Source organism: Pogona vitticeps, chromosome 3 (assembly GCF_051106095.1).
Source record: "Pogona vitticeps strain Pit_001003342236 chromosome 3, PviZW2.1, whole genome shotgun sequence".
NCBI lineage: Eukaryota > Metazoa > Chordata > Lepidosauria > Squamata > Agamidae > Pogona > Pogona vitticeps.
In genome coordinates, this window is record NC_135785.1 from 65,133,201 (window position 1) to 65,159,078 (window position 25,878).

Consider the following 25,878-nt stretch of genomic DNA (forward strand, 5'->3'; position numbering starts at 1 on the left):
AAACAACGTACTCCTTGACTTATCTCCCATGGTGGATAAAACTGAAAGCTAATCATTGTTGATTGTGCAGCCGCTGCTTCTTTACTTTAAGGGCCACTAAGACACCAGAGTTCAGTATCAAAACAGTCCTGAGGACAAGCGCTGGCCATCTGATGATATACATGAATCTCTTTCAGGCCTGGAACAAAATCCTCTTCGTCTTTCATAGACAGTCAGTGTCAACAAATGAAAATCAAAAATGACTTGAATCAAGTACACGATAGCGAACAAAACTCTTTAAAGTAAACCATGTAAGGCTCTGTTCTTGAAAGCCCTGTCTCATGGCAGTAGTCCCCTGAGCTGCAAGCAAACTATTAATGTGAGCTTTATAAAATGAAACTGGATAGTTTGCCCTACAACTGTTAGCTGTGTGTAATTCAAATGAAACCATTCAATGATAAACCCTCTTGAGATGACTGAACACATCCCACTTATAACTATATCACTGTAACTCTGGAACAGTGTGGCTTCTTGTAACCAAATCTAAAGACATTCCATGCAAAGCAAACAGAAGTAAGTCTATCTAGCTCAGTGGTTCTTAACGTGGGCGATAATGCCCCCTAGGGGGCGATTTCATTTTTCAGGGGGGCGGTAGAACGAAAAGGGGCAGTGTGGGGGCAGTGGAACAGAAGGGGGGCAGTAGGGGGGCGCTGGAGCAAGCAAAACCTGTGAAGATGGCTGCAGCCTTTTTACAATGTGCATGAATATATATTTTCCTCCAATCTTAATTTATTTTCAGAGTTTTCGTCTTGAAATTTTTAGTTCCTGCATTGCAGTTTTTTTTTAATATTTCTTTTTGCGTCTTAAAATTCGCTTGCAACTAAATCATTAAATGTTACTTTTTGGGGGCATTTCATTTTCTTGGAATTGAATTTTGTTTTCAGGGGTCATTGAATTTAAGTGTCATAAACAAACAAACACACAAATAAATAAATAAAAAGATCTCATCACCGCGGGGAGGGGGGGGCGATAATAACTTCCTCAATGGCTCAAGGGGGCGTTTCTTTCAAAAAGGTTAAGAACCACTGATCTAGCTGATACACTGAGTGTTAAAGCAGGTGCTACAGTCACAGTTGAAATTGTGTAGATTCCCCAGGTATTGCTGCGGTACATGCCCCATCATCCCTCCTCACTAGCAAGAGATTATTGGGATCACTATCTAACAACATCTGGAATGTCTCTCCCAGAAATCAGCTACCTGTTCCACCCACTCCTCTCAATCCGTGTTGCTGTAAGTGGCCACATCAAGGGAGGTCAAAAAGAAAATGACCAGGAATTGGTCTTTTTTGGTGGTGGCTCCCAGTCCCTGGAACAAATTACCAACTGAGATATGCCAGGCATATCTTCCCTCCTCATGTTCAGGGAATTAGTAAAAACTGAATTATTCAAAACTGTCTTCAACAAATGAATCTCCAGGATGCTTTAATTTTTTCTCTTTTTCTACAGATTTTTCTTTTTCGCCATTTTGTGTGAATGTACATTTTTATGTGGGGTCTTTGTGAGGTTTTAATTTTTAACCTGTAAACTTCCCAGAGGACTGCTTGCACTAAGTCAAATAAAGAAAAAAGACGTCGTCAAGCCCTGCAATAAATTTGGTTCAGCTAGTCCACTGTGTCCCACATGGAACACCCTCACCAAATGTTGGAGACAATCACAATAGGTGCCAGTCTTCAGTGGCAACATGCAGCAGCAGGGCAGATAACAACATAACATACCACTGGGCCAGGATTCAATGTTTCAGTGATTTAGACAGTGATGAAATGGATGGTTTTCAAAGATCAGTTCTTCTACCTGATAAAAGAGAAAAATGGGCATGCATTTCAGGGCAAGCCATTTCAGTGGCACAAGGATTGATGATTTAGGTCTTGTGATTCCCCTGCTGTATCAAATATACTGTACTAGGCATGTGCACATATCAGGTGGTTAAAATCACCACATCTAGTAAATGAGTATGGTATCTGTGCAAGCAAGAAAAGTGGAAGACCAAGATGGAGTAATTTCCTAAAAGAAGGTAGGGGCTTGAGTTACAAGAGCTGAACAGGGCTGATAATGACTGGGCATTTCAGAGGTCACTCATTCATAGGGCTGCCATAGGTCAGAGGTGACTTGACGGCATGTAATGACAACATCCCTGCAAATATAGCATCATGTTCTAGCCTTCTGCTGTGCTTTTGGTTTCTTCTGAGTATTGGGAGGAAGAATTTAAAATGAAGAGAGAATTATACCTTACCTCACACCTCTTTCCCAGAATTAAACATAAGCAGATAATGCTGTTTCTTTAAAGTAATTAAGTTTCAAGTCATTTTTATTCAACCAACAGTAAAATAACTAAGCTGTATAATTACAATAAAGAAGACCAACAATTGAATAATTGAAGTCCTTTAACAAAAACAAGTTTCTATTTCTTTAAATATATCCCCAGAAAGATAAAATAATCTTAGGTTACTGAAATATTCACAACAGTTGTTTCTTGTTAATGTAGGATTATTCTTGTACCTCTTCTTAAGGCTAAATGATTGTAATCAGAAAAATAAACGCAATGTTAAAAAGTTTAATATCGCAGTCTATTTCTGCAGAAATTTTGAAGAAAATATGTGCCTTATACTGGTATATGACTTACAATGGCTTCTCAGCAAGGACTGCAAAACCACGTACATATATAAACATGGAAGAGAATGCAAAACATTAAAACATTGGTAACCATCTATAAACATGAAGGAGTTTCATAAAATTTCACTCTCTAGGAAGACATTCAACATGTGTCAACAGCCTGCTCCTTTGTTATTTCAAAATATATATAATTTGAAAACAATAGTCATGATAATAAAATAATCAAGGCTAAAATCCAACGGAGTGTTCCTTACACAAGGCCTCCCTTTTCTTCTTTGTGGCGTGTTGGGGGGCAGGGATCACACCAATACCTCAGTGTGCCAGAAATGTCTAGGTGGAGGGTGTGGCATGTAATGCTATGCACGATGCCATCCTTCCCTGTCTCTCCACATTTCATGTCTTTTTCCAGAGTGGGCCAAACCTGCCAGAAAACATTGGGTCCTCAGTTCACTCTGGGAACATGTCTACCCCTACCAGAAGCAACAGTTTTGGCATGAATTGTGATTAAAGTGTACCTCCACCCTCACCTAATACCAAAACAACTGGGATCTGCAGATATGCCATGGGCCTCGTATGGCACAGGCCAACTTCCTGGTTGATTGTGCCCCACATTACAGTGGAAAAGAAACATGGCCTTTTTCTTCTTCGGTAGAATCAAAACAGCAAAGGAAAGGGAAAGGAGGAGGGAAATGATCAAACCTGGATGTTTTACATGCAAATTGACATTCCACCTTTTTGAAAACATTGCCATGTCCAAAAACCTTCTGGAGTTGGAATGTAGGACTGCATCAAGTATCTCACAAAGCTCCTAAGTGTCACAAGAAGCTTCCTTTGAAAATAAGAAAGTAATAACAATCATAATAACAATACAATATGACGACGACAACGATGATGATCCAGAACTATATTTTGTTTTATCAGAGTGCCTCAACTTAAATTCTAGAAGTGTAATTTTAGATCAACAATGGAGGAGGACAGGAAAAAGCTCGATTTCCTTTCCCTTTTGGCTTTGTACAGGTCCTTTTGTTAAAGCAGATACCAGGTTTCTGCTGAACGTGGGCACAAGCAGAACGAGAGTGCAGTTGCCATCAGCATGAGCAGTGTGCTTGGCCTGATGCTTAAACGAAGAGTAGCAGAATTTTCAGAGGATATGTGACTGGTGGAGCCCCCTGCCACGCTTTCCTTCCCGATTGCATTCTGGAAGACACAAAGAACTTCCTTTGGTCATCACATTTCCATTAGCCCATAGCAGGATATTTTAAATCCTCTTTTTTTTAAGGTATTATTTCACTTTGCATGCAAGTAACATTCTTCATTCTTGCACAGCCTCCCCAGACTGAAATGGTCTTAACCATTACTATCACTGTGGATGCGAGTGTGTTTCTGGTAACAATCCCATTTCTTTCAGAGGGACATCACTTAGACCATGAGCAAGTTTATTTATAAAAAAACACATTCATGTACAAACCTATACAGTATGCAGTTTCCAGGGAATATGCCCCAGTGAACCAAATGAGACTTCCTTTTGACTAGATGACACATGTCGGACGGATGATTTTCTTCTCTGTATTTTGAAGAGAGCCTCTTTGTCTCACAGTAATTAAGCTCCAGGCAAATCTCAATGAAAATTAATTTAAAAAAATAGGAAGGCTAGCTTAAAAGCTAATTTTGTGCAGCCTAATTTAGTGGTGCCATACAGGTAGACTATGATCCCCTTCCAATCAGGGAAGACTAAGGCCAATAAAGAAAAGCAAGGAGGTTGTCTGCCACTTTGGCAGGAGCCTAGTCTGTTAGCTCCTGCCAAAGTGGGAGGGTGTACTAGGAGTGTTACTCTCTTCCCATGCCACCTGTGGTTTTAATTTCATATGGCAAAGCTCTGGTCTGTCCACAGCTATACTGTGGCTTCAATCGAATACATGGATTTTTCCAGCCACATACTGTAAGACTAATATGCAGGTGGTTTCTGTACTCTCATGAAAGAACAGCCTTGAAAACAGACTAAATGTTCCAGGAGATAATATAAGACATGGAGCCTGCTTGTCACTTTTATTCTTTGCACGGTTTAAGTAACTGTCATTTCATTTAACCAAGAGCAGTATTCTGGCAGCCATAAAATCTGATCTGCTATGTTTAAGGGCCTTACTAACAGCCATGTGAGTACCTCTTCTTATAGATTACTAGCAGATGTAGGGTAATTATCATGTGACCTGCAACATCATATGCTATGTGAGAATTAAAAGGTAATTACCTTTCGGCTGAAGAACTAAAGGTCAATACTATTCTGGGCAAGGTTTGACCTTCCTGGGCCACAATGAACATTCCAACATAAAATCAGTATCAACTCTTCCAAAAGAATACCTCTATGTTAAAAATATTTGTTATAAATAAGGAGTGGAAGCATCTCGTTTGGAAGTTCAGCTCCATCTTTATCTACAAAGAAAAGGGCAGAGCTTGGGAAAATTACTTTTTTGGACTACAGCTGTCTAAATATCCCTTCTGGCTGGGGATTCTAGGAGTTAAGACTCTAAAAAAGTAACTTTTCCAAACTCTGGACAAAGGCACCTAATTCACTTGCCCTGATGTAGCTGTTACACAGCCAGAACACATCTACATACAGTGGTGCCTCGCTTAATGACGATAATCCGTTCCAGGAAAGTCGCCATTAAGCGAAAACATTGTAAAGCGAAAATAAAAGCCCCATTGAAACACACTGAAACCCATTCAATGCGTTCCAATGGGGTAAAAACTCACCGTCCAGCGAAGATCCTCCATACAGCGGCTATTTTCACTGCCTGTATAGCGAGGAATCCGTCTCTAAACACAGTGGGGAGCCATTTTAATCACCCGGTGGCCATTTTGAAACCGCCGATCAGCTGTTCAAAAAACGTTGTTTTGCCAAGAATCGGTTCCCGAAGCAGGGAACCGATCATCGCAAAGCGAAATTCCCCCATTCAGACCATCGTTTTGCGATCGCAATTGCGATCGCAAAAAGATCGCCGTTAAGCGGTTTCATTGTATTGTGGGGCAATCATAAAGCGAGGCACCACTGTACTTTAGCAGCCCACAGTTTCCTTATTGTCTTTCTTGGGTTTATTCTTGCCAATCCCTTGGTTTACCATGCGCAAAGATGGGAAAGAAAAGCAGAGACAGCAAACAGTTGCTTCAGTGTAAAGCATGGAGTCTCTGTGTTCCAGTTAGCTCCTCTCAGCCACCAAGCTGAGAGCAATGAAGAACACAAGTCAAAAGACTCCAGTGCAGCCCCGGGGACATCTGACTCTACAGTATATGCTACATTAGTCTCTGTTCCAGCTTTTGGGAGGAAGCAGAGGCAAAGGTAATGCTGCCTATTTTGGCAAGGCCTGCAGATTAATCATTAAAGGGGACAGAGCCTAAGGCTGCCATGGTCATAAGAACTTTTAGACTACAGAAATAGTACTGAAATATAGGATAAAAATTCGCTGTCCTCAAGTGTGCAGAATGGAACTTTAACCCAGTACATCTTCCTAACCTTGTGTCCCCCAGCATAATTGGAGCACAATAAATGGAGCATAATTCCCATCAGTCAAACCATCATGATCAATGGTCATGGTGATGGGAGTTGCAATCGAAAACACATGGACGCCACCAGATGGGAAGTTATATCCTAAACAAATGTATTTGTCTGAAAAATTTCAGAAAAGCTGGTTCTCAAAAGACAAAAAGTACTGTTTGTGCTAAAACACACACATACCAATGTAACAAAAGTGTGAAGTCTTACCCCAGTCACACACAATTCCGTCACTACAGATTCATTGAAGCTCTGCTTTGGCACCTGAAGAAAGATGAAAAATTTATTTTTGCAGCTTTGTTTTGTTAATAACATCAAAGATGACATCACTGATTGGCCGTAGTACATTCCCACATCACTTCACAGGAATAATTCCACGAACATATAAACCTGACTACTCTAGAGACTACTCTGTATATTGTAGTCCAGAGAGGCTCTGACTTCAACTTCTATGGGTATAGCATACCTACTGAAGTGGTTGGTAGTTTTATCGCTCGTGAACCCAACTGGATGGAGGCTGCAGTTGTAAGTTGCTTGCATTTACCCAAACATACATGTATGGCAACATAAATAATGCAACTCATGCTTAAATAAAATTGTACGACTTTCCCCCCCCCCCCTCCATAAATTCCAATGCAGGTATCAGATTGTTGAACTTTAAAGGACTAGTGCAGTAAAGAGACAAGCCCACACAACTTGCTATTATAGCTTCTGTTTTATATTGTTTGATAATTGCATAAATGATATCTGTGCGGTGAACAACATGCAGTCTAGTGACATCAAAGCTTGGTGCAAGAAGGATGGTCTTCATGGCTTCTGAGTCATTTCTTTGCTCCTTTAGACAAGGTCAAGACAGGATGTTTTACTCTGGAAGGTGGAGCAGCAAACAGAACCCCTGTAAGCAATCTAAATCAAGGCGTATATCCTCAAAACGAGCCAAATTATTTGGTACAGCCTGTAAACACTTCTCGCTAATCAATAATAGCCCAATACAGTAAAACTCAATAGAAGACAATAATCTCTGATATAATAACAACAGCACTAAATAATTAATTTGCTGCTTTTTCATGTTATCAAAAATCTGCTGGCTTGTGTTTGGGGGTGGCAGCTGCCTCTGTGCCTAACAATAGGGCCAATCCTGCTTTAAAGAGTAACAAACTGCCATTAGCTGCAGACAAGAGTGAGCACATGCAGACTTAAGAATTCTATCTTCTATGCGCAGAGAACCACTTTCAAGTCACAATGCATGGTCCTTTACTTGAAAGAACACTGTGCTTCTTGCAATATCACTATTCCAAATTACCATCTGGCCTTCTCTTAAGTACAGTGCAGGCCTGGTAAGCAGGATCTTCTGTTCTGCCTCCTGCTGCCCTTTGCAAGTCTTCAGGAAAAGAACATTGCCACACAGATAACAAGATGGCATTAAGCTAGGCATAAATAGTTCAACTGAGTAGATAAGTGTCCTCTGATTAATATAGAATTAAATGGTTACCACTGCATTGGATTCTACATCCTGAAAAGACTGAGCAATGTATGCACATAGAAAAACAAACCATTTCAGGAGAAACAAAGCTGCCTACTGTTCAATCCATAGCATAATGTGAATCATAACGATGACCTCTGGAAAAAAAAGTAAACTATTTTTCTCCTATAAAAATAACTTCAGTTGTTAGATGAAGAAAAAGAAGACACATTCTTCTTTACTTCTGTAAAAGTAATTTTTTGGGGGAGGGGAAGCCAGGATGAGATGTTGCATGCCAAGTTTCAAATTGGAAAAGTGTATTTTACTGCTGAGTTATAAACCTGTAAAAAGGGGTTATAATGGAAAAGTTGGCATAAGCTGTTGTACTATAATGTAGCACTGTATCACTAAATCACAGGTAATGGAATATATATATATATAAAACTCTGTGCAGAAAGCTTGTATCCCATAATTATATCCTAAGGGATAAGTCCTTCTCTCTCTCTTTCGCTCTCCTTCCCTTCTTTCTTTTCCAATGGTACAGGGTTCTGGACAAAGAAACCAGTGCAATTCCAGGCCTAGGAAAACGGATGCCTCATATAAGGGTTTCATACTAAGCTAATGCATTTATGTGTTTATTAGAAGACTAGGGAAAGTGCATGCAGTCATACAGAGCAGTTCTAGGGTGAGGTAGTACTCAGATTGGCAAAAGAAAAAAAAAGGCCATGAAAATAGGATAAAAGTTTCAATCTTTACATTTTGATCCTCATATGCCAAGTTTAGCAAAATGATGATAGTTGGGCAATATTTGAAAACTAAGCTTCTCATTGTTCCCCTCCCAAATTCCTAAATTTGTTATTCTTTAAAATGTGTACATCAAGTACATCTCTCCCTCTCCCTCCCTCCCTGCCTCCCTCTCTCTCTCTCTCACACACACACACACATTCTAGCAACACAAAAAGAAATGTTGGTAAAATGATGATTGAGGCCAATGAGAATACAGCAGGCTTCAGCTGTGAGACCACGACTCCCTGCCCTGTTCTTAAGGACAGCTGACTGGAGTAAGTAGGCAGTTTAGTTCTGATCTAATGCTGCTGCTGTTCCTATAAGTATTATAAGATATAGACACCCTATCCATATGATAATATAACACTGTATATTCAAGTCAAAAATCCATTAATTTTATTTATTTATTAAATTTATACCCCGCTCATCTAGACCGAAGACTACTCTGGGCGGCTAACAATAATAGATAAAATAAAAACAATATAATAAGAAACAACAGTAATAATGTAGTTCACAATGGGAAAAATAATGAGGTAATGACAGGAGGGAAAGCCTGCCTAAAGAGCCAGGTCTTAAGTTTGCTCTTAAAAATACCCAGCGAGGGATCCAGACAGATCTCTGGGGGCGGACTGTTCCAAAGGCGAGGGGCCACTGCCAAGAAGGCCCGGTTTCTCGTTCTTTCCCTTCGGGCCTCCCTCGGCATTAACAGACACCCCCACCCATATTTCTGTGGACACCATTGACTACTATGCTGCTATTGATATTCCTTCTCTCGGGACAAGGTGCTCTAAAGAGTTGAGAGTATTCTGCATCCATTTCAGCCTGGTTACAGACTGGGATTCGGGGCCTAAACAACCTTTGTTGTCATTATGGATAATCCACTTTGGAGAAGTGAAGGTGAATGTACACTTGTTGGTCCTACTGGGTCTCTCAGTATGACTTTTCATATTGCTAACTATGGTATCATATTGGAAACAGCTCTGTGAGGCAGATATTTAGAGGCATGAGTGGTGTTACTTCAATATTGTTTCCAGAGGGTGGTTTTCAGAACGTGTTTGCATGTTGATTTTTAAGGTCAGGGTGCAGCACAATTATAACTTGTCTCACATATTATTTAACATATTATTTAACATTAAGCCACCTACTAAAGTCAGCAGGAGATTGGAACTGGGTGTCTTCACTCTGCTATGACATTCAACTCTGTTCCTTGCTTATGTTTGTTCTTGATTACTGTGGGATGAGAACCAATAAACTAGAAATGAACTGTCACCACATGCAGGTTCCATGGAGCAGAGGTTCCAGGCATGTGGCTTGTTCTAGATGGGGCTGCACATACTCTGAGAAGACCGACATAGAGGGGGAGACAGGTGTTTTGTCTTGGCCGACTTTTTCTAGGGTGGAGAGTTGGGTCTCGAAGATACAGATGCCGACGAAGGGGTCGGTGAAACCCGCCCGGTGGAAACAGGGCTGTCATGGGCAACTGCCGAGTTAGTAAGTGTATGTACTAGCTGGCTGACGGTAGGCGACTGGCTGACGTTGACAGGTGAGATATCCTGGTGTTGAGGGGGCAAAGAAGCGGCCGCCTCTAAAAGAGATTCCCGGTCACGGGAGGAGTCTTCCAAAACAGGCGAAGGTACCGACGCTGAGACAGGAGGTACAGTCATATGTTGAGCTTTAGTCTTTTCTTTGCTTTTAGACGTTGATTTTTTCTATTTCAGGTCACCGGCAGCATTAGAAACCTTCGGTGTAGAGGTACGTGGTTTCCTGCCAGTAGATTTCTTTGTGGGTTTATCAGCGGGTTTCACAGCTGGGAGAGGGGGTGGTGAAGCAACCCGTGTCTCCGATCTGATGCATGAGGGAGTTGGAGTCATTTCCATTTCTGAGGGTTGAGAAGCCAAAAGTGTCTTATCCCAGAGAAGGAATTTTAGGTGTTGTTGTCGAGCCTTCAAAGCTGCCTTGGTAAAATTCTTACTGTGCTTGCAAAGATGGGGCTGATGGGCTTCTCCCAGGCAGAATACACATAAATCGTGACCGTCAGAAAAAACCAGTTTGCGGGAACAGGAGGTGCAATGGCTAAAAGGTCCGGAATGAGACATAAAGCGGTGCTTGGAAATGGAAGTGTAATAATTGAATAATTGAATCAGGAAGTGGAGCATGCCGCAATGGCAGCAGATGAAAAGGGTGGGAAACCACAATCAACAATATCAACAAATACTTGCTGAGGCGTAAGCGAGAAGAATAGTCATGCAGTCTGAGTCTGGGGCAACAGTTAGTCCAAAATATTTAGGAAAGTCCGCGTCAAAGTCCGAATAATCACCGAAAATATATAAAATAATGAGCTCTAGGCGAGAGGTTCCAACACCAACGGTGGTAAAATGGAACTGAAGGCTGAGGCGGGCCAAGCATGTGCTATAGGGGCAAACTAAACTTTGTTACTTTCTTCAAAAGCTCTAGAGGTTTCCGAGAGGACCAGCACAGGTGCTGTCAACCCACTTGTGTGCATTGACAGAGGCCATGATGAAGAAATTATAATTAACATTTAAATAAATAAATAAATACTATGCGTCTAGGATGGTGAATATGAAAAAATAATAAATCTGATTATTTAGGATGAGATGGCACATTTGGAAGCTGTGATTTTTTTTCAGGAGTGAAAATTACAGGTAAGAAAAGTAGATTGCTTTAAAGATGGGCAATCCCACTTTCCCTCTGATGTCTTTGTTCCCCGGTATTCTCTCTCTATCCCAATGTGACCGAAAGAGTCTATCAGGTCCCCAGCACAGGTTTGGAGATATGGAGGCTGCAGAGAGAGGGGGAATCCCTTCCACTCATGATGTTTGTTTTGCTGCCCTAAGAATCACATCAAGCACTAAAATAAACTTGATGGTTTCCAGTGACAGCTCCACTCCACCTAGCCTGTCTCTAAGCTTTACAGTATCATGGAATTTACACCAAGAATATGCAATTCCTGTTTATTTGGCATGTCTCCCCAAGCTCTTCAGCACATGCTTAACAATGTGGCATGCAGACTCCCAGTGAAACTAATGGCATCTCTGCATTGATTGACAGGTTACATCTCCTAATGTGAAATCCAGCCACCAACCCTCCAGAAGCCAATTTTTGTTGGTGTTTTAATGTAAAAGCTTTTACATTAAAAGACAAACAAACTGCCTTCTAGATTGAAAATGGTAATGATTATACGCAGCCACAATAGTGAATGAATAATTAGTTACGAAGAAACAAAAATCAAAGAACTGAAACTCACTTCCATCAGAATTCTACTTCATTGTTTTATTTATATAGGAAGAACAAGGCAGTATCTTTGCTGATAGAATAAAGCCTGTTTTTTAGACTTTCTGTACACAGGATTGAAGTAGTACTATATTCAATGGCAAAAACTATGCACTAACAACAACCATCTTTGAACTGGAGAGCTGGAAGGGACCCTATGGGATCATCAAGTCCAGCCCCTGTTAAGGAGGCACAGTAATGAAACAAACTCCCAACCTCTGGCTCTACAGCCAGATACCTAATCCGCTGAGCTATCCTGTTTAGAAATATACAGAGAGAAAAAACAAATAAAGCAAAATATGGTATTTTTTTCTATTCACAGCTATTAGTTTTAATATATCCCATTCTACATGAGAGATTGCTTATTTTTTAATACAATTTTGCCAACAGAGAATTGGGCTTCAATATGTACTAACAGGCTGGCAGAAAAGTTTTTCTGAACACAGCAAAAGCTCCCATATTGATTTTTACAAAGTTTTCTGCTAATATGGTTATGCTTTCTGGTGAGATATTGGCTTCTTAAATGGCTATAAATGGCTATAATTCAGTAGGGGAGGCTTTTCCAGGTATGGTGATGGTTGGATAAATAGTGTTCCACATCAGATATTACTACCAATTATACTGCTGTTTGGGGGCATGGAAACTAAGCCAATTAAAAACAAGTAACAGAAATTCACCATCTCTTTTAAAGTTAATTGACTTTCAACAATTTGTCAAAACTGACATAGAGGGGTATGGAGCCTGTAGTCCAACTCCTTTGAAAGAAAATAGATTGCTTAAGGGTGGTCTGTAATAAAGTTCTTCTTCAGAGTTTGACACAATTATTTTTGGACTATAAAAAGTGCTGAGAGATTTTGGATGCTGTTGTCCAGAAAAGAAATTCTTCCCAGCTCTGCTCCTTCTTATAAGTGTGCAAAATGCCTAGTTGACCATCTTATGTGAACATCATTGCTCCTTTCAATAAAAAGTTTTCCTTTCTAATGAATAGAATACATTGTTTCAGGAACGTATTCCAACATTCTATATATCCAGTTGGAGCCTTCACTTACTGCCGGAAAAGTGGGCAGACACCGAGTAATGTCAGGAAAGTATTCAGCAGAATTTTGTTTTTAAGGTTAACTATTTCAATCAACTGATTCCAAAGCTTACCTCCACATCTATTATTAACATTTATTCAATGAGCACCACTTCACACTCTCCCAATCTGTTGGTAAATTGACATTCTTTGATATGAACCTAGCCCTTTCCCAATATGGCACCATCCAAATGCACTGGGACTATAATTCTCATTATAGTGGTGCCCCGCTTAACGATTATCCCGCCTGATGACGAATCCGCTTGACGACGATGTTTTTGTGATCACTATTGCGATCGCAAAATGATGTTTTAATGCGCAAAATCCACTTTGCGACATTGGTTCCCTGCTTCGGGAACCGATTCTTTGTATTACGACGATCAAAACAGCTGATCATCGGGTTTTCAAAATGGCCACCAGGGTTTCAAAATGGCTCCCCACTGTGTTCAGGATGGATTTTTCACTGCACAGGCATCAGAAAATGGATGCCCTATGGAGGATCTTCGCTGGACGCTGAGGTATTTTGCCCATTGGAATGCATTGAACTTGTTTTCAATGCATTTCAAGGGGCTTTTTTATTTTGCTTGATGAGGATTTCGCTGGAACAGATTATCCTCGTCAAGCGAGGCACCACTGTACTTGTACTGGATTGGGATGATGGTGGTTGTAGTACAGAATATCTGCAGGATGCCAAGCAGGGGCAAGGCTATCTTAAACAGGAGCACTCTGAACAAAACAAAAATAACATCTACCCTATCCTTCATGTATGGTTTTACCAGTAGCTTCATACACAGAAATCAGCTGTTGAAAAATTTCAGTTTGTGCTGGTAATGCTGGCACCTCCTCCTCCTGCTGTTGGAAGTAGGTGGTTTGAATTTTGGCAATCCTACAGCAAAGCATTCAAAAACCCCAAAGCAGGAAGATTCTTTTGGTCAGCCACTTCACTGAAATATTCATAAGCCAATAACGCTGCAAAACCCTTTATTTCTTTTCCATCTTGATTACAGAGATTTACTATGCAACAACCTGTTTTCTTAGCAGCAGGACACAAACAATAAGCAGCAAAATGCAACTAACTGTAAAAATGCAATCAGTTTAACTCTTCTGCTCTTACTAAACAGGAGCTACATCTAACAGGCTTGTCAATGGCATTTTCTTATTAGCCCCACAAGCCAAAAATATTTTGCAATATAAATTACTTTCAACTCAGAAAACATGGAAAGCACACAGTAGAAGCAGAATCCATTGAAATGAGGATTCAATTTAGCATAAAACAATCTTGAATTCTGGACCACAAAGCCCAGATGGAGCACCATTTAAACTGTGAAGGCAATCAGCTTTGCTGTCTTTTGCTACAAAGGAGCCTGACCTTTACTTGTATGCTGAATCAGCTGAAAGGAAAATCCACAACTGGGGCATAAAAATTATCACTGGTCAATTTGCTCGAGAATGTTAACATCTGCAGGCCTGGGACTAAGTCCTGTTGAACTAGGTGGGACCTGCTTCCAAGTGAAAATATTCGTAGGATTGAACTGACAGACTGCTGTGCAGTCATATCAGAAGTCTGAAAAATGTTTACTCTCTAAACTTAATCATACTTACACAGCAGTATCTCATTTATTTTATTGGGGTTTGTTTCAAAGGATGGCCAGAGGATTGGAAAAGATCAGTCTACATCCCAATCCCAAAGAAGGTCAGTGCCAAAGAATGCTCCAACTACTGTACAATTGCCCTCATTTCACACGCTAGCAAGGTTATGCTCAAAATCCTCCAAGGTAGGCTTCAGCAATATGTGGACCGAGAACTCCCAGAAGTACAAGCTGGATTTCTCTTTTATCTTTTATCTCCTCCTCTTTTGCTTGAAAAAGTGAACCCATGATAGCAGATATGGTAGTGGGAAACAAAAAAGATGTAGGGGGAAAATGCACAAACCTGCTGATCTTCCATCTTATGAAAAAAAATGATACACAGTTGTAAACTTTTGCAATAATGAAGATAACTCCACGAAATCGACTAACAGGAAAGGTCTCTATGAGGATCAACAACCATCCCAAGATAGAGGGCAAACACAGGTTAACCATGCTTCCCACTCCTACTGCTATTTTAAAACATTATCTAGCGTGATATACAAGTTCTAGAAGACTTGAAAGTTTGCCTGAATTGTAGAATTGCATTTGGTGCTTATAAAACGATTATCCATCTGTGGATTTTTCATTTTACTTTATTGGCAAACCTGTAACTTTGCTTCAGGGTTGGCACTGGGGTCACTGGGTACCTTTTAAGGTCCATAAGTCCCCTGAGGGCACACTATCAACCTCAGAATCTCTTTGGCTTTCCTCATCCCTCGCTCTCTCCCCAGAGCTCATGGGTTCTGCCCCTCACACAAAAGCTTCTCCTCCTCCTTTTAGAAGTTCATCTGTTCCTAATAAGAAAGTGATAAATGATAGAAATGTACACTTGCCTTATCCTCTGTCCTGAGTGGCTGCAGGGACTAGGTCACCAAAAGGAAGGAAAACAAATGCAGAGCCAAAACAGGAGTAAGAAAAAAAGTCCTTCTTTCCATGTATTTGGAAGCCTATTTCTATGTTACAACTACAGATGGGTGTGATCTCAATTCGGAGGTTGATGCTGGTCGTATGTACAACACCTGTGGTTCTCTTCCCCTGCTTCCCCAGCTGGATCCCCCACTCACCAGCTGGCATGTACTCCTCTCCTTCTCCTCTTCAGCTATTCAACCAGTCTATGGCAGGAGCACAGGCAGCCCTGCCCCACCTCCTTGGCTGGTCACCCATTCAGACAAGGGCACAGGAAAGCAAACCTGTTCTCCTGCCGGGGACTGGCTGAACACCCAAAGAGAAGGAAGAAAGGAGTGCACTCCGACTGATGAGTGGGTCACTGCCTGGGGAGGTGGGGAAAGGGAATGCGCAGCACCTGTGGTGCCACACATACAAAATGGCACAAACCTCTGAACCGAGGTTCATGCCCATCTCTATTTACAACCCCAGAGCCAATCACTTTCCTACCACCCACAGAAGCTTGGTCTGGAAGTCAATATTTAAGTTGGTGGTGTGAAAGTTAGTACAGATCTGACAGGAGGCTAGGTTATTTTGTTTCTGATCAGTTGGCAATCCAATGTGCTATTTTCTATGCATCCAGTTTACGGACAGAAACCTGTCTGAGAGTCAACAAGCCTAAGACACTAAGAACAAACCTTTCATTTTTTCTCTGATTTATAAGGCAGGGACACAACACACAGATGAAAGCTTGCTGGCAGAGGAACCCATAAACAAGTAGTTGAGCAAAGCTCCATAGTTTGCTTCTCCTGCAAGCTGCAGTGATTAAAGCATGCACAAGAATGCGGCTTCTTCATGATAAACCAAGGTTCCTGGTGGCTTGTTGGGTTCTGTGAATGTACCCTAAAATCCTGAAATGCAGTTGAAAGTAAAGTGAGAATGACTGTTTGGACTCAGTTCTAGAATAATGTCTCTCTAACCAGGGATTTCCTCTATGCAGCCCTTCTGTTCAAAAACAGAATGCTCTTACTTCCTTCCTACAGGGGAGAAAATGCAAAAACTGCTAGAACGCAAAACTCACAACCAAATCTTGTGCAGACAAACAGCCGATTCAAGATTTGTTGGAAATCCCCCTCCTCAAAATAGCAGGATTCCTACTTTAGCTAGTCCTGCACCTTAATACAGTGAAGCTGCATTAAAGAGTCTGAAAAGACTTTTTTAAAACCATTAATTGGTGGGTACGTGTAGCACAACATCTGAAATACATTCAAAGCTATATTTTTAAGATTCTCTGAGTGTCAAACCCACTGATAAAGCACGTAGGGTACATATGGCTTTTTAAAATATATATCCATTTACTCTATAATAGCATGACCTTCAGATTTCAATTTAAGACAGGAAAGTTCTTGGGTCCTTATGGCTGCTGAGATAAGCCTGGACTTGAATCTGCAGGAAGTATCATATGACTCAAGCAGAAGGGCAAATAAAAAATTGCAATATGGAGCAAAATGTTCAAATCAGTGTTACATGGCCTTTTTTGAAAAAAAAAGAACAATTTCTTTATCTTTGGTTGTAGAGCATGCAATTACTACTCCTTTTCAAGTCAAGAAAACCTTTTGCTAAGTTGCATCTATTTTTGGTGATGAAACCTTTGAGGATCATTCAGACCTTCCAACTTCACTTTCTGTTGGTTGGCTGTAAATATTTCTCAATTTGCAGATGGATTCAAAGGATGAGCCATGCATGGTTTTGCCTACCATGTGATGGAGCCAGTGCTAAGAGGCCTCCTTCTGATGGCAGCTTAAAATTAGTGAAAAGATTCTATACATCTATATATTCAATTATTTATTTAAAATAAAAGCTTTGGAAAAAATATTTACCATGGTGCGGTCATGAAACAAGAGCTGGCACTTGTTTGATTCAAATGAAATCACAATGTTTTATGTCTCCTATTTTTAGTGAATATTATGACGAGCCCACAACCTAATCTTTTTCTCCAAGATTTGCCTCTGGGCATCATTTCTGCATAAACAAGGGTGCAGAATACGGCAGAATTACAACAGCATTTGTAGAATCCCTTTTGCCAGCTTACTGACTCAAGAGCTTAGGTTAGTCACTCTATTATTATTCAAATATAAAACCGAATAGCCACTTTGCCATAAATCCAGTTGCTTTAGATTTTATTATTATGATTCTTTCCTCCTCCCCATGGCGTGAAGATGATTACAGGCACCTTCAGGCTTGGATTTGTCTCTAAAAACGGGTTTAAAGCATTTATTTGGAAATACATTTATCAATTTCCAAATCTAGACAAAACCCCATACAGGGTGATGTTATTGTTTTGTGCCATCAAGAGCCGTATCTCACTTACAGCGACTGCACAAATTACTGACCTTCAAAAGGTCCTATCACTAACAGCCCCATTTATCTTGCACAATTAAGGCTGTAGGTTTTTTTTATTCAGTCAGTCACTGAATGCAGTATGTTTTGTGTAATATCAGATAAAAATTTAAAAAGCTATCCTATGTGATCTGTTTATCTTACCCATCAAAAGAATCCCTGTGTTTATGACTTATTTCTGGGTTTGAAGGATGCATGAATTGCAATACACGACAGTTTGTGCCAAGTAAAGCTTGTTAGTCTTTATAGTGTCACATGACCCTCTATTGTTTTCGCTTCCCCTGGAAACAGATGATACTTGAAACCTAGCTCTAAAGTTTCTTTTCCTCCAAGACTCGAATTATTTTATGTAAACTTGATAAAGACCATATAGATATGAATTGTTCAGCTTTAGCACCATCACAACTAATCATATTCCAAAGCAGTTTGTTCCTACTTAGATTTTCCAGGATCTGTTACATGTTTCCACTCCAGGCAAACTGAAGAACTTTCTCAAGGATCAGATTTGCAAGACACTTGTGTTTATATTGTTTAGTTTCTTCTAATTTCTTTTTCAATACGTAGTACAGATATATTTTATGTGATCTCCGATATCAAGAGATATCCAGAGGGTGCATTTGTACCATCTTGTTCTGCATCCCATTTTGATATTGCTTTAAAAAGCATGGCCTTTATCAGGTTTTGCATTGAAACTTCCATTTGAGAAATCCAACATTCCCACAGAATCTCCACTTCTCTTCTCTTTAAGAAATCCATGTATTTACTGGTTTGTTTGTTATCCAAGAGTAGTAATATAGCAGTAACCCTTGGGCTGTCGCTCCCACACTTTTTCAGTTTATTTTCCTTTCCCTCTGAATCCCTTTTGGCTGCAATCATGTTAATCCACCGCTTTCTCATTCTTTCTGAAGCCTCTGAGGGGACGTGTCTCTGGCTTTTCTCTTCCATCTCCTTATCTGCAATCTCCAACCCTCTGCCTTAAAGATCTGGGTGGCCTCCTCCTCCTCTGGTTTCTCTCCCTTTGAGAGGGAGCGTCGTCTCCTGCTTTTTAAGTGATGTCCTTTCTTTTCTTTTCTGATTTCACTGTTGGTGTGTTGATGTCAGTGTGTCTGCGTGCGGCAGGCACTTACTTCCTCCAACTATCTGCCTTTTTCTTCCGCTGCTACTCCCTTGTATAGGGTTTTGCTCAAGGAAAGTTTCCGACTGGGAGGCTCCCACCACAAACCATCTCTGCAAATGGGAAACATTAAGCTCTGCCCAAATCTAAAAATAATCTGGGGGGGGGGAGGGAGAGAGAGAGAGAGAGAGAGATCCAGAAAGATGGCACCAAGCGAGACAAGTGGATCACCATTTGAATTTTGCAGAAATTTCTGTTATGATATGTTCTAAGTGGGAATTAGTGTCTGGAAACACTCCCAGGTTTTCCAGGTATAATTTACTCAGAAGTATTATACTTTTGGTGGTGCTGTAGGACTGTGTAGTTAGTTCAAGGCCATACAAGTTTGGGTGATCTCCTGCTGGTCCTTTCCAAGAAGGAGTCCCCACAGGGATTCCAAACCCTGATCTCTTAACACCACAGCCAGGCATGCCAATTAAGTGAGCTATAAGGTACAAATGCTCTGTCGAGAACAGCTTTATGTGGCTTGAATTTAGATCCTTCAAACATCATAGAATTTAATTAATTCTGAGTAGATACATATAAGGACTATATTCAAACCAATCTTCTGCTGGAGTCATCAGCCTTAGTGAGCACGGCCAATGGACAGGGATGACAGGAACTGTCATTCCAAATCACTGGAGGATATGACAAAGCTTTAAATCAAGCGTGGTCAATGCCTGGTGTGTCAGTTGTTCCTGGACTGTAACACCCAGGTGATGGGAGCTGAAATCCAACAATATCTGAAGGAGTGCATTTGCTGAACCCTGGTGTTAACCGCACAGTTCTTGGACTTCATAGTTTAGAATCAAAATATGCCCAAGAAGTTGCTTGTGCATTCACAGCCACTTTAAATTTCTTCTCATGGAGGGACATAAAAGGAAAGGAAATGCTAAAACAAAAATCCATGTTTTTCCCCCTCAGTCATATTTATAAGAGAGATCATGCACCATTTCCAATTCCGCTCAAAAACAATTTTTTAAAAAAGAAAATAAAAATGTAGATTTTTAGTTCCAGCCTTCCTGTTGCCTGTTTCTTTCATCTTGGGGCCAAAGCCAACACCACATTAACTTCATATTTCAATTTAACAAACACTTTTTAAGGGAAAGCAAATAACAGTCACAGGAGGCCAATAGTTATTATCCAGATCAAAGCAGGCGGGGGTGGTATGGTCGACTTTAACACTCCCCTCCCTTACTGCTGTCCTACTGGAAACTTATTATTATTTTTCCTAATGGACACCACCACCACCACCACCACCACCACCACCACCACGACTACGACGACGACGACGACTACTACTACTACTACTACTACTACATTGCAGGAATTATTTTTACCTGGACCACACCAAGTAAGGAATGAGTTAAACTCCATTTCTTCACTTGGGGGATCTTGACGAATTATCAGCCTACAATGGCTGGGCTATTTATTTTCAGCAAAACATGTATGTTAAATTTAGAAGGCTTTAAATGTCTAGCTGTGACCTCTTCAACTTATCTTTTAATATTACTGACACCCCACCCCTTTTGTGCATATATTTCTCTTTTCCTCTGCCATATGGTTCCATTATCTCTTGTTTCCCTTCAGTTACTGTTGTCCACTAATCTCCATTTCCTTGAGCCTGCTTTCCATCTAGCACATCAGTCCCTGTCAAAAAAGTCAAATTGTGCTCTATAATCAGAAACCTCCATGTTAGTGCTCAGAATAAATTTAAATGATTTTCCTGACAATATGCATATCACATATAGAGAATATGAGTCTCTGACTGATGGGCACGAATTCTTTTTCGTCACAGGCCACACACAGCAATGTGTAGCCTTTATAATTAAAATTGTAAACCGCCCGGAGAGTGCTTGTAGCACTATGGGGCGGTATATAAGTCCAATAAATAAATAAATAAATAAATAAATAATTATAGTCTACACAGAACATTATTAAAACTTGCCAGTATTCAGTCAAATTATCACCCCAGTGTCATAATTCGGACAGTTATAAAAGTAATGTTTAGTGAGCTCTATAATTTTAGTTTAATGAAACTGAATATCAACCACTGCAATCATGTCAAAGATGTAGTCATATCTTTTCTTAATGAAAATAAGATGAAAAAAATGTTCTGTAAGTCAAAACACCAATTATTCTTTCTGTACAAAAAACATGGATCTTACAAAACTTGGCATGTCCATTTCTATTAGTTTTTTTTATCAACCTGAGAATGACGAGATTATGTTTCAGAGTCAAGATACAAGTTTGGAACCAAGCTGATGGCATCTGGTGAACGTATGTTAGCACCAGAAGACATACATGCAAACAATACACTTGAAGTGTGCTTAGAGGTACAGATGCACAATAATAATCAGCTAGAACACTGGTTCTTAACCTTGGGTTACTCAGGAGTTTTGGACTGCAAGTCCCAGAAGCCTTCACCACCAACTGTCCTGGCTCGGGTTTCTGGGAGTTGCAGTTCAAAAACATCCGAGTAACAAAGGTTAAGAACCACTGAGCTAGAAGGGTTAGTTGTGAGTCTAACCCAAGCTGCCTTAGGTCTTTTTCAGTAGAAAAGTGGGTGTAAATGCTTTAAATTAAAAAATGAATAAATAGTCACATTAACTTGCTTCGCTTCTTGCAATGTACAAATTATCTCCAAGCCCCAATTAATTATCACAGGGGAATTACAAGCCTGTTGAAAAGATCAGAAAGAGGCAAAGAGTCAAGAAAGTTCCTTACCTAATCTGCCTACGTACTGCTTACAAGCTTGGAAGTAGGGAGGAAAAACGCTTTGTGCTGCGCCCCTGGTCTTTGGCCATAGTAGAACACAGCTAAATAACCAACCTTGCTCGGAAATGACAGAACATAACTTTGGCTTCCATGAATCAAATTATCCTGGCATTGTCCTCGCTGAAACCCATCTATATGAAGATGCTGCATATTTGTAGCGCACCCACACTTAATCTAGGCCAGGGGTCTCAAACTCAATTTACCTGGGGGCCGCTGGAGGCAGAGTCTGGGTGAGGGTGGGCCGCATCAGATTTTCCGCCAAGCGAAGCAAGAGCCTGAAGAAGCTGCCCAGGAGTTTCCTTAGCCCAGCTGGGGCTCCAAGGAGGAGGAGGAGGAGGGGTGTGCAAGCCCTCGTCACTGGCCATGACCCCCTCCGGCTCATTTTTCACTATCACCACCAGCAGCAGGATGAAGAAGCGGAGAAGGAAGGGAACGCCAGCAACCGCCTAATCGGGGGGGAGGAGGGCACGACATAAAATTAAAAAAAATGGCAGTGGAGCTGGCAGCTGCTGTTGGCAGCTTGGAGGCGCTCTTCGAGGACGGGCCAGGAGTGAGCTCCGCTCTCAGGCATCGCTCGTTGGCAGCTCAGGTGCTCGGGGAAAAGGGCCAGCAGCGTGCCTCGCTCACTGTCTCTCCCCCAAGACAGCGCTTCTTGCACCCTTCATCAACTCACCAAATCTTCACCAACAAGAATTAAAGGACTTGAGGGGGCTGTAGCCCCAAAACTCCAAAAGGTCAAAGTTTAAGGTCTGGGAATATGAGTTAGGCTAATTATACGGATGTGTCCTATCTAATTATTAGTTGATGACTGTATGTTGTTTTTTGATGTAATGGTCGTTGTGGGTTTTTCGGGCTCTTTGGCCGTGTTCTGAAGGTTGTTCTTCCTAACGTTTTGCCAGTCTCTGTGGCTGGCATCTTCAGAGGACAGCACTCTGTGCTCTGGTGTAGTTGGCTTGAGAGTGGAGTATTTATGGCTGTGAGATAGGTTTTTGTCTTTTTCTGTAGATGGGTGATTAGTGTGTCTTGTTGTAGGTGTATTGTTGTGATAAGAAGGAGAGATTATCTGTCACTGTGGTTGATGGGTGTCATTAGCTGGTCTTTTTTGTGTAGTGATCCTCAGTTCGTTGACCTTTTTGCATGCTGTATTTTTGAGAGCTGGGAGCCAAGTTTTGTTGAGTTTCAAACTTTCTTCTTTTTCTGCTTTAGTTCTGCTGGTGCTTGTGGATTTCAATGGCTTCCCTGTGCAGTCTGACGTAATGCTTGCTGGTGTTGTCCAGCCTTCGCAAATACATTTTGCTATAATGTCTAAAAAGTCGGAATTCACCAGATAATGTGGAAAGCACTCCATATCTTTCCCCTATTTTAGACAAAGATGAAAAGAAGTCACATTTGAGATGCAGCTCTCCACATATGTAGGTGCTCCCAGTGGCACTGATTCATGTGACTTGAGCAGAATAAATGTGCGCCAGATGAAGCTGAGTTCTCCAAGCCATTGCTCCACTGGTCATAAGTCAGCTTCCATTTTAAAAACAAATGTTCCCTTTCTCTATCACTGCAATGGCTAAATAAACTCATATACAGTACACATAGATGTGTTTCTTCTCCTTCTTCCTTTTAAAATTTGGCTAGTACTGTACTCAGTGGACTAGCATCATATGGAACCTATTTGCTCTGAGAGGTCAATGTGACCACAGAACATATTCACCTGCTGTAATCAAGGTGATTTTGAATGTTGTCTAGCAAGCTGTAGGATGTTGTATAGATATGGTTCCATATGTAGTCCCAGCGTTTGCAAAAACCCCAAATATTTTTCTACTTCTGGAAAAGAAGGAAATTTCCACCTCACCACCACAAACAGCCCAAGTGCATAATGCTGAAAGCCAGCCAAACTATTTTGTGACTTAAGTAGAAATCCCACAATTGTCTTCTTATAACTGGCTGTTTATAGTACAGATTAAATAGCTAAAACTTTGCTGCCCTTTTCTGGCCCTCATAATCTGTTGCCTAAAACTGCTGCCTCATTCTGTTTGATGGTGGTGCTGACCCTGAAAAAATTAGTCACATAATGAATACCAATAATATAAATAGTAATATCTGATTACAAGGTACTAAATATTGCCATCTTCTAAGTATAACCTTCTAACTCTAATTTCCTGCTGAATCAGAATAATTCAATTTGCTTTCTGCACAAAAGAAAAAGTAATTATAAGATCTCACTTGTAATTATGTGACCCATTTTATAAAAGTATGAAATAAGTTATTATATTATGCATCCGATTATCAGATTATGCAAATATATGTTATGAAGAAACAAATGTGCTTTGATTCAGTTAATTAAAATTATAGAAAGCTGTCAAGAAATAGCCATTTACCATAACCATATATGGTATTCTTGGAAAGAGATAAAAAGCCTATAACTGTTATATTGTTTAATATCTATACATTTATGACACAATGGCTGAAATCCTGTTGCTTTCTTACACATGCAGAAGGCAAATGACATAATTGCTTCTAGCCAGCAATTAATGAGTCCCCACTGGGATTCTTGAACACAAAACCAAGCTAGTGAGTTTGTGAGTCCTCAAGAATCACAGTGTTGTCTCATTAATTGCTGGTTAGAAGCAAGTAAATGTTACACTGTCTGTCTTCTAAATGTTTAAAAAAGCTAGAGGATTTCAGCCAATACTTAATTAAACACCAAAATCTCAATGCAAAGCCAGTGTGTCTACCTTCAACATGCTGTATTACAAGAACACTTGCAACCTGAAATATATACTTTACTATTGGCCTTTCCAGTCTAGTGTTGTACATTGCTGTCATCTCCTCAAGGTGTTTCAGAAACAGCCTTTTTTCAGTCCTGTCACCTAAGACACTTTCAAAGTGGCAACAGAACCAGGGATCTTCTTTTAGAATTGGCAAATCAGCTTTTAAGCCCAAACTCTACATAGCAGATACCAACATTCAAGCCGGTAAAATAATTAAACAATAATACTCCAGGAGACATCCAATTAAGCAGTCTGGATGGTGGTAGCAGCAGCAGCAGCACTAGCCCCAGCACAGAGAAAAGCTTTCAGATAAAGATGACCCTACAAGAGTATCCAGATAAAGCCCACTCACCAACAGGGAGGAGCTCAACGGTCGGTCTGGCAGTGAATCTGCTCTCGGTTTTTGTACATGCTTTACAAGAGTCACCCAACATGCTAAACCGTATCCCTAGAGAGGCTCAGAATCTCAAATAAATCCTTTAAAAGACCAGAAATTGAAACTTGAGAGTGGGTTATCTGACCCACCAACATCAGAGCCCACATATTCCATTAGCTTGTGCCTAATGTTGGAAGGCCAACAGTCATGGATCGGAATGACATTTTTGCAGGGTGTGAGTTCCAAAGCTTCAATGCCAGTTTGGAGATAGTCTTACCTCAAATAATAAACCCTCTTTGCAAAGTCAACCTAAAACAGTGAGGAGGCTCAAAGAGAGGCCTCCCAGAAAGATCAAAGCGTGCGCTCTAACATGCAGCACTCCCCTTTACATCCCTCTTAGCTAATCTAAGAACTGCGTAAAAGGAAGGTAATTACAATAGTGTGTAACATCGTTATTAATAATTTATATAAGCACCTTTAAGCTACAAATTGCTTTCCAATCTAACACTGCAGTCTATAGTCCCATTTTAACAGCCTGATACAATGTGGCGTAAAATAGTATCTGTGGAGGCAAGAATTAAGTTCAATCTATTTGCAGCTCTCCCTAAGGTCCCAGGAGGATGGGATGGCTTGAGCCAATTCACTGATTACTACACCAGATGAACCATGCAGAATCTTATTGTGTAGAAGAGGAATAAAATAAACAACGTTTCAAGCTCCCATTGATTTTCGAGTCAAGGGACTAAAACGTGTGACAGTTCCTTGTGTTCCAGAAACCAAACAATAGATTGGGGAGTGATACGTGTGTATAGAACAGTCTGAGAGTTAAAGCCGAGATCTATTATTCAGGTGAGGCAACTGATTAGAACACACAGGAATAAAAGGTCAGTGGGGGACAAAATAAATGTGATTTATTTCCCGACTTTGATTGTAAATGCACACTGAATATTATGGGCAAAGTGAGGAGACAGGTTAAAAGCAGAATAAAAACATATTTATGTTCAGAACTTTAGTAGCTCTAATGCCTTTTATTAAGAGCATATGTTAAACACTTCAGTTAAATGGCTGTGTTTGACTCACTTT

The 25,878-nt window shown here is 40.5% G+C and overlaps 1 protein-coding gene across 3 annotated transcripts in view; it reads right to left on the minus strand.

Moving 5' to 3' along the window:
* Positions 1 to 2,312: 2,312 nt before the first annotated feature.
* Positions 2,313 to 25,878, minus strand: part of GFRA1 (GDNF family receptor alpha 1) — a 251,153-nt gene continuing 227,587 nt past the window's right edge. For all 3 annotated transcript variants that reach the window (XM_072995505.2, XM_020779955.3, XM_020779954.3), the window contains exons 8-9: positions 6,407 to 6,460; positions 2,313 to 3,846 (exon numbers count right to left, since the gene is read on the minus strand). In XM_072995505.2, coding sequence (XP_072851606.2) covers positions 3,676 to 3,846; positions 6,407 to 6,460 — 225 coding nt within the window. In that variant the 3' untranslated portion in view covers positions 2,313 to 3,675. The remainder of the gene's footprint in view (positions 3,847 to 6,406; positions 6,461 to 25,878) is intronic.